The sequence below is a fragment of the Neopelma chrysocephalum genome, unplaced genomic scaffold (assembly GCF_003984885.1).
Source record: "Neopelma chrysocephalum unplaced genomic scaffold, ASM398488v2 Primary Assembly neopelma1_363, whole genome shotgun sequence".
Taxonomy (NCBI): Eukaryota; Metazoa; Chordata; class Aves; order Passeriformes; family Pipridae; genus Neopelma; species Neopelma chrysocephalum.
Genome location: NW_020898027.1, coordinates 224112 through 233157, shown reverse-complemented (window position 1 = coordinate 233157; position 9046 = coordinate 224112). Strand labels below are relative to the sequence as shown.

The following is a 9046-nucleotide window of genomic DNA, read 5'->3' as shown; positions in this document are numbered from 1 at the left end:
GAGGGAATTTTCTAGTTTTCTGATGGAATTTTCTGTTTTTTTCGATGGGATTTCCTTATTTTCCGACGGGATTTGCCGCTTTCCTGACGGAATTCCCTCTCCTCGCAGTTGGCCATGGGGAAGATGATGGAGCAGGGACCAGTTTTGATCATCACCTTCCAGGCTCAGGTCGTGATGGTGATCAAGAACCACAAAGGGGAGGTGGTGGAAGGAAATCCGGTGAGTGGGGTCTGGGACAACCTCAGCTTGTTCTTCTTCCCTCTTTTTTTTCCTTCCTAAAAGGCACTGGAAGATCCAAGGGGTTGGATTGAAGTTATTTGAGGGGAAATCACTGAATTAAAATCACTCAATGAAAATCACTCAGTAATAAAATTAATAATGATGCTGCTACCTCCCCACCCTTAACACAAAATAAAGCCCCACGAGCCCTTATTCCATGAAATTCCATTAAATTCCATGGAATTCCATGGAATTCCTCCATCCATAAATGAGATTTAACGCCGTGCGTGGTTCCTGGGGAAGCCTCGGGCAGGGAATGATTTGTGGAGCAAATCCCTGGCACCTCTTGGGAGTTGGGGCTGGAGTGATGTCAAACTGTCAGAACATCCTTGTTCCCAGAATTAATGACAGAGGAGCCTCTGGAATACCTTTATTCCCAGGAGTCTCGCTCCAGACAGCTCCAACTTGCCTCGTGCCTGTGCAATATTTAAGTAGCTTAATGATGGCTAATGAGGGAAATGTCTGGAGCTGGCAGTTCCCAGCTCGTTTTCCTTGGGATTAATACAGGCATTTAATAAATATTGGCTTTTTTTTTTTTTGCAACCCTTGTCTTTAGTTTGCAAAAAAAAAAAAGGGATTAATTTGAATTCTTTTGGGCTGATTTACAACCTGTCACTGGGGCTGCAGGGGGAGGAACAGCTGATCCAGTGATTCCTTGCATTAAATTGCTGCATTCCTGGAAGATGGATATTGATGGGATCATTATGGAACAGGATATCAAAGTCTGTTGGCTGTCTGCTTTCTCTGGGGGCAGCAATAAATCAAGGAGATGCATTAAAACCTTCCACTGGAAACCAAAATTGAGCTTTAATCAAGTGGCAGCCTGGGTGGTGACTGGGATTGGGGCGTTTGAAGGGAAGAGGAGCCTCAAATCCATGGAATCACGGGATGGTTTGGGTTGGAAGGGGCCTTAAAGCTCATCCTTAAACACCTTCCCCTATCCCAGTTTGCCCCAACTTGGCTTTGGGGGCTTTGGAGCAACTTCCAGCTGCAAACTGGAAATTCTCCAAACAGACATTGCTTGGAATTCCCCCTGGGATTTTTTAGCCTGCTTGGAATTGTTCAGGTTCCCAGAAAATTGAGAAGAGGAGGCCTTGGGCAACCAGGTCAAGGGAATCTCTTTAAAATCCCAGATTTCAGGACAGATTGGCAGAAATCTGCCTTTGGGAGGGTCCAGAATTCCCACTTTCCATGGATATATGGAGCAGATGCCCACTGAGGATTAGGATATTCCCTGTTAATAAGAGCACCAGGTCAGAAAAAAACCCCAAATCCTAAAAACCCACCCAAATTCAGGTTCCACTAAATCAGTTTAAACCCCTAAATCAGTTCAAGCCACTTCACCTCGAGCTTATTCCAAGTGGTTTATCCTCAGGAAAGATCCATTGGGATGGTTGTGGATGTGTTTTCCTTCTCTTATCCCCTCTTTTTCCTTCTGGTACATCCCAAAAACATCTGTATGACTCCAGCTTTTACCACTTCAGGGCAGAACTGAAGAGAAATCATCTGAAACACTCCAAAAATTTAAAGAAAATTTGCTTTAAAATACCTGATATTTCCAAATGCAGCTCCCAGGGAAAGAACTGGAACCACGGGAAAGATCCTAAATCTGATGGAAAATTCCAGCCCAGGCAATTTTGGAACCCAGAAATTTCTGCTTAAAAAAAAAAAACAAGGTCAAGTCTTATCCAACTTTTGACAGTGGGGCCTCCTAATGTGTGTCAGGCAGAGATTTTTGGGAGCCCTGGTTCTAATTTTGGAAATTCGGCACGTTTTGATCTCGTTTTCCTGCCTGGGATGAAGTTCCAAGAGAGGGAAGTTGGAAGCAGAGAGGAAAATCACAGGAACGGTCTCAGGGTGGGGGGAAGGAATCCTGGAATTATTCAGGTTAAAAAGGAGCTTTGGGATCATCAGTCCAACTAATCCACGTCCCCCAAGGGCCACAGCCACAGGTTTTTGGGGAATTTTCCCCCAAACTGGGACCTGGGAGCCCCTTTTCTCCAGGCTGAGCCCCCCAGATCCATCAGAAACGTGGATCATTTCCCCCAGAGCTGGGAACTGGGAATTGGGAGTCCCTTTCCTCCAGGCTGAGCACCCTCAGATCCATCAGAAACATGGATCCTTTTCCCATCAGATCTGGGAACTGGGAGCTGGGAGCCCCTTTTCTCCAGGCTAAATCCCCCCAGCTCCCTCAGATCCATCAGAAACATGGATCCTTTCCCCCAACTGGGAATTGGGAGCCCCTTTTCTCCAGGCTGAGTACCCTCAGCTCCATCAGGAATATGGATCCTTTTCCCCCAGACTGGGAATTGGGAGCCCTTTTCTCCAGCTCCCTCAGCTCCATCAGAAACGTGGATCCTTTCCCCCCAGACTGGGAACTGGGAGCTGGGAGCCCCTTTTCTCCAGGCTGAACCCCCTCAGCCCCGTCAGAAAAGTGGATCCCGTGCCTGGGAGCTGGGAGCTGCGTCCTTGCCATGGCTAATCCCGGGATTTTCCCTGCAGGACAAGGTGCTGAGGATGCTCTACGTGTGGGCCCTGTGCCGGGACCAGGACGAGCTCAATCCCTACGCGGCCTGGAGGCTCCTGGACATCTCCTCCTCCAGCACCGAGCAGGTCCTCTGAGGAATCGCTGCATCCAGGGCCTTCCTGACCCTCTGGAGCTCGGAACTCGCCCCAGCCTCCTGGACTGTGGGGGGAAGAAGCCAGGCTGGGGGCTCTTGGGGGGCTTTTTTTTGGGAGAGCAGGTGATCCCGGTGATCCTGAATCCCCGGAGGAGCCGGGTGTGCCCTCCCTGCCCCGTGCTTTGCTGTGGCCAAGGGTTTGTGGAGCTCCACCTCAGAGACACGTCCTGGTCCTCCTTTCATTGTGCCTGGAGCATTTCCTGGGATTCCAGCGAGGTGGGAATGGGGGGGAGCTGTTCCAGGTCTGGTTCCCGCCTCCGGCAGCCTCGGAGCAGCCCTGGAAAGGCCTTTTTTCCACTCTCAGCTGCCACATGTCCTGTCCAAGCTCCACCACCAGGCCTTGTGTCCCTGCCTCGCACTTTACCAGCCAAATACAAGCAGGACTTTGCACCTGGAGTCGGGCTGGGATTTGTGGGATCGCTGGGAATGGTTGGGAATGGCGGCTGGGAATGGGGAGGTTTGTGTGGTGTCTTCACAGGGGGGACGTTGTGGTGGCTTCTGGTGCCACCGAAGAGCCACAGCCGAGGCTGGGGGGGGTTGGTGGGGTGGGGAGGAGGAGCAGGGGGAGTGGGAAAAGTGGGATAGGGGAGGAGGGGGCGGGTGGAGTGAGGAATGGGAAGGTGAGGTGGAATGTCAGGAGTGGGAAGATGAGGAGGAGCAGGTGGAGTGAGGAATGGGAAGGTGAGGGACCAAATGGAGCGTAAGGAATGGGAGGGTGAGGAGGAGGTGGAATGTCAGGAGTGGGAAGGTGAGGAACAGATGGAGTGTAAGGAATGGGAAGGTGAGGAGGAGATGGAATGTCAGGAGTGGGAAAGTGAAGGAGGAAGTGGAGTGTCAGGATTGGGAAGGTGAGGGAGCAGGAAGAGTGTCAGGAATGGGAACATGAAGAGGGAGCAGATGGAATATCAGAGGAGTGGGAAGGTGAGGAGCAGGTGGAGTGAGGAGTGGGAAGGTGAGGGAGCAGGAAGAGTGTCAGGAATGGGAAGGTGAAGAGGGAGCAGGTGGAATGTGAGAGGAAAGGGAAGGAGAGGAGGGAACAGGTGGAATGTCAGGAGTGGGAAGGTGAGGGACCCAATGGAGTGTAAGGAATGGGAAGGTGAGGAGGAGATGGAATGTCAGAGGAGCGGGAAGGTGAGGATGGAGCAAGTGGAGTGTCAGGAATGGGAAGGTGAGGAACAGGTGGACTGAGGAATGGGAAAGTGAGGGGGCAGGTGGAATGTCAGAGGAATGGGAAGGGCTCCAGGAGGGATGTGTGAATCCAGCTGCTAAAAGGCCGGGAAGTTGTTTTGCACTTCCCAGCTCGGCCCTGGCACCGTCACAAAGATCCCAGCTGGGAATTGCTGCTCTTCCCAAGCTGTGAAATCCGGGGATGCATCTGCTGGAGGCAGAGGAGCTGCTGGGAGTGTCTGTGCCCAGAGCCAGCCCACACACAGCTGGAGCTCTTGGCACCCTCGGGGAGCTCTGCATGGAAGGGTTTCCATGGATTTGGGCAGGGATCCGGGATTTGGGAAGCGGTGCCAGCTGTGCCTGGGGGAGCATCTCCACACGAAATCCGGGATCTGAATCCGGATCCACACCTAAATCTGGGAAGGGGGGGTCACCCAAGCTCTCCGTGTCTCCCAGGTGAATCCCAGCAGGAAAACTGGACTCACTGGTGGAGCCCTCACTCCCAGATCGGGAAAGATCCGGGAATCCAGCTCCAAAAACACCCTTGGGCATTCAGGGAGCTCCAGTCTTGCTTCCCAGGCGTGGGCTGGTGACTCCTGGGCTCCCTCTTCCCTTTGGAGCATCCCATGGACCATCTTCCCTCCTTTAACCTCCCTCTAAACCCTCAGCTCGGCTGTTCCCGGCAGGAAAAGCCGCCTTGGCAGCACTGGGGGATCATTGAACTCCACGGGCTCGGAGGTTCCTTCCCACCTTTCCCATTCCCTGATTCCCAGGTGCCGGGCGCTCAGCGATCCTTGCCGGCGGCTCCCAACCCCGGGATGTCTCCAAGGGAAGCGGAGTTGCCATGGGAATGGTGACTCACCGCTTTTCCAGCGCCAGAAGCTGCTCCGGGAGTGGCAGCTCTGACATTCCGGGGGCGTCTCCCTGCTCCCCCTCATCCCCAGTGCCGTGGGATCCACCTGGATGCCTTGGGATCCACCTGGATACTGTGGGATTCACCTGGATGCCATGGGATCCACCTGGGTGCCGTGGGATCCACCTGGATGCCTTGGGATCCACCTGGATACTGTGGGATCCACCTGGATGCCCTGGGATCCACCTGGATACAGGGACTCGGTTTTCCCCCCCTCCAAGCTCTGGGAAGAAAAGGATTTCCCAGCTCGGGCTCCACCTGCTTTTCCCTTTAAACCTGGGGGGTTTCTCCCTCTTTTTCCCTCATCCCCGTTTTGGTGCCAGGAGGGAGAGTTGGGAATGAGCCAAGGGAATGTGGGATGTGCACAGAAGAGCCTGAGGCAAAATCCTTTGGGATTTGAGGCTGGAACAGGGCTGAGCAGCGAAACCAGGGGAAGGGGTTGAGGTTTTAGGGATGGAAGGAGATGAACTTTAAGGTCCCTCCCAACCCAAACCACGCTGGAATTCCATGAGATTTCCCACTGGGAAGGCGGGACCTTTCCCCCCATTATCCCCAAGCACTCAGGGCTGTTCTGTTGGGATTTGAACATTTTGAGTCTCTTCACAGCCCAAACCTTTCCTTGAAGATCCTCTTTGGCCATTTCCCGGTTTTCGGCCCGATTTGGCTGGAATGGGATCGGGATGGAATGGGATGGGATCCCTCCTTGCACTTTGCTCCCCTCTTCCTGCCCCACAAAGTCATTCCTTAGGGATTTCCTCCTCCCTGGCCTTCCTGGCACGTGGGGGTTGCTCCTTCCCAGCCCTCAGCAGGCGGAATTCTCCCTGTGGAACTCCAGCTCCAGGGAATTCCTGTGCCAATCCCTCATGTAGGAACAATTCCTTAGAGGGGGAAGGGGTTTTTTTGGATGAGCTGGATTCCAGCTCCAGCTCCACGGAGCAGCAGCTGCCCCTCAAGGTGCTCAAATCATCAACCAAACCCCCCTGAGATGTTTTTTTGGGGGCAGGAAACGATTCCAGGATGATTTTCCTCCTTTTTTAGATGAGATCCAAGCACTGGGAGCTCTCCCTGGGGCTTAGTCAGGCTCGTTGGAGGGATGAGTTATTGGGAATGTGTGGATTCTTCTGGCTGTGACCGTCCCTCCAAATATATATATATATTTAAAAAAAAAGCTTAATTAAGGCAAATGCTTTAAGAACATTTTTCTCCCTGCCCCCCACACACCCACCCACGATTTCCCAGAAAGCACAGGGAGGAAATTCCACCTTGAGAGGCTCCTCCTGGCACAGGGAAGCTGTGGCTGCTCCAGCCCTGGGAGTGTCCCAGGCCAGGGTGGAGAAGAGAAGGTTCCAAGGAGACCTTAAACCCCTTCCAGGGCCTAAAAGGGCTCCAGGAGAGCTGGAGAGGGATTTGGGATAAGGGCTGGAGGGACAGGACACAGGGAATGGTTTCAAAGTGAAAGAGGGGAAATTTAGATGGGATATTGGGAAGGAATTCTTGGATGTGAGGGTGGGGAGGGGCTGGGATGGAATTCCCAGAGAAGCTGTGGTGTGGTTCCCTGGGGGAAATTTAGGGATACAGGGAATGTGGTGCCCTGGGATTGCAGGGGATGTGAAACCCTCTGGGAATTTTAGGGATGCAGGGAGGTGTTTTCCACTGAAAACCCGCTGGGATTTTGATGGAATCCTTTCCCCTCCACCCCCCATCCCGGGAATTTGCTCCGGGAAAAGATGTGAGATCCAAACCCCCCCTCCCAACCCCCGACAGGCTCTGATTGCAGAGCTCCGATTTCCCTGGAAAACGCGTGTGCCAGCGGCTGGATCCGCGTCTCCCTTCCCCGGGATCTCTCCCTGCGTTTCTCATCCCGAGGGTTGGGATGCGGCTCTGCCCCGAGCCCCGCGGTCTCCCTTGGCACCATCACGTCCCGTTTTCCCGGGAATGTCTCGCATCCCTGGCCGCGCTCTCCCGTTGCCATGGAGACGCCGAAGCCGCGCGCGGCGACACTTTTCCAGGCTTTTTTTTTCCCCTTTTTTTTTTTTTCCAGATGTCTGGATGACTCGGGCTGTGCCCAGAGCAAGGGCTAATTAGCAGAGCGAGCTAATTGGAAGCCAATTAATGGTGAATTTTTCTGTCAGAGCCGATCCCTGCTCCAAGGGCTGGGTGACATCTCTTCCCATTCCCAACCTGCAGGATTCCATGTAGGATGGACCCAGGCTGGGGGGTTCACCTGAAGAAAGGAAGGCTCCAGGGAGACCTTGGAGCCCCTTCCAGGACTTAAAGGGGCTCCAGGAGAGCTGGAGAGGGATTTGGGATGAGGGCTGGAGGGACAGGACACAGGGAATGGCTTCAAAGTGAAAGAGCAGGAATTTAGGTGGGATATTGGGAAGGAATTCCTGGCTGGGAGGGTGAGGAGGGGCTGGAATGGAATTCCCAGAGAAGCTGTGGCTGCCCTATCCCTGGAAGTGTCCAAGGCCAGGCTGGAGAAGGGAAGGCTCCAGGGAAAGCTTGGAGCCCCTTCCAGGGCCTAAAGGGGCTTCAGGAGAGCTGAATCCAGGGATTTGGGCTGGATTAGGGATCACATCCCACAGGTCCAGCTCCCAGGGAAGGCTTGATCCGCTCTGCAGGGTCAGGGAACTTGGAAAACAAGGATCTTGCAGGAATTCCGGCCCCTGTGCCAAGGTGGGAAGTGTCACCACCTGGAGCAGCATCCAGAGGGATGGATGCAGAGGGAAGGATCCAGAGGGGTGGATGCAGAGGGATGGATTCGGAGGGATGGATCCAGAGGGGTGCCTTAACACCCCCCCACACACACATTCCCACAGCATTCCCACGGCACTGCTCTTCCCTGCAGTTCCCCCCACCCTTCCCTGCATCCCAGGACCTCCCCCCCTGCATCCCATGACCCCCTGTGCCACCCCAGCCCTCTGCATCCCCTGCATCCCGAAAATTCCCCCAGGGTACCCCATCCCCTGGATCCCTAAATTTCCAAGAGGGTACCACATCGCCTGCATCCCTAAAACTCCCTCAGGGTACTACACCCTCTGGATCCCTAAAATTCCCAGAGGGTACCACATCCCCTGCATATTCCTGCATCCCCAGGGTACCCCATTCCCTGTATCCCTAAAATTCCCACAGGGTACCACACCCTCTGCATCCCCTTGTTCCCCCAGGGTACCCCATCCCCTGCATCCCTAAAATTCCCACAGGGTATTTCACCCTCTGCATCCCTAAAATTCCCCCAGGGTACCACATTCTCTGTATCCCTAAAATTCCCAGAGGGTGTCACATCCTCCACATCCCTAAAATTCCCCCAGGGTACCCCATTATCTGCATCCCCCTTCATCCCCAGGGTACCCCACCCCCTGCACCCTTAAGTGTCCCCCGGGGTACCACACCCCCCCCCCCCCAAAACCCCCCCCCCCCCGGGTACCACACCCCTGCCACTCCATCCTCCACCCCCTTCCCGCATCCCCACGTTATCCCATCCCCTCCCCCGCCACCTTCCCATCCCTCCCCCGCATCCCCACGCTCCCACCTCCCCCGCATCCATCCCTGCACGCTTCCCACACCCTCCTCCTGTCGCTGCATCCCCCCCGAACCCCCCCACTCCCGGTACCACACCCCCCTCATCCCTCCCTCCATCCCCCGCATCCCTCATCCTTCCATCCCCTCCATCTCCCGCATCCCTCCATCCCCCCGCATCCCTCCATCCCTCCATCCCCCCCCCTACCTCCTCCACATCCCGCATCCCTCCCATCCCATCCCTCCACCCCGTATCCCACACTCCGCCCCCCCAAAATCCCGTCCCCACCTCCCGCAGCCCAATCAGGGCCGCTCGGAGGAATTCAAACCCCGGCCCCGCAAGCGCCGGCGGCGGCTCCGCTCCCGCGGCCGGGGGGGAAAGGGCTGCGCGGGGGAGGCACCGGGAGCGGGATCGGGATCGGGAGCGGCACCGGGATCGGGAACAGGACCGGGGCCGGTCCGGATGGGCGCGGGGAGCGGCGGGGCG

The 9046-nt window shown here is 55.2% G+C and overlaps 1 protein-coding gene across 2 annotated transcripts in view; it reads left to right on the top strand.

Annotated features, from left to right (window-relative positions):
- Positions 1–3350, top strand: part of TIMM44 (translocase of inner mitochondrial membrane 44) — a 15343-nt gene extending 11993 nt beyond the window's left edge. For both annotated transcript variants that reach the window (XM_027706095.1, XM_027706094.1), the window contains exons 12-13: positions 109–219; positions 2782–3350. In XM_027706095.1, coding sequence (XP_027561896.1) covers positions 109–219; positions 2782–2901 — 231 coding nt within the window. In that variant the 3' untranslated portion in view covers positions 2902–3350. The remainder of the gene's footprint in view (positions 1–108; positions 220–2781) is intronic.
- Positions 3351–9046: the final 5696 nt, after the last annotated feature.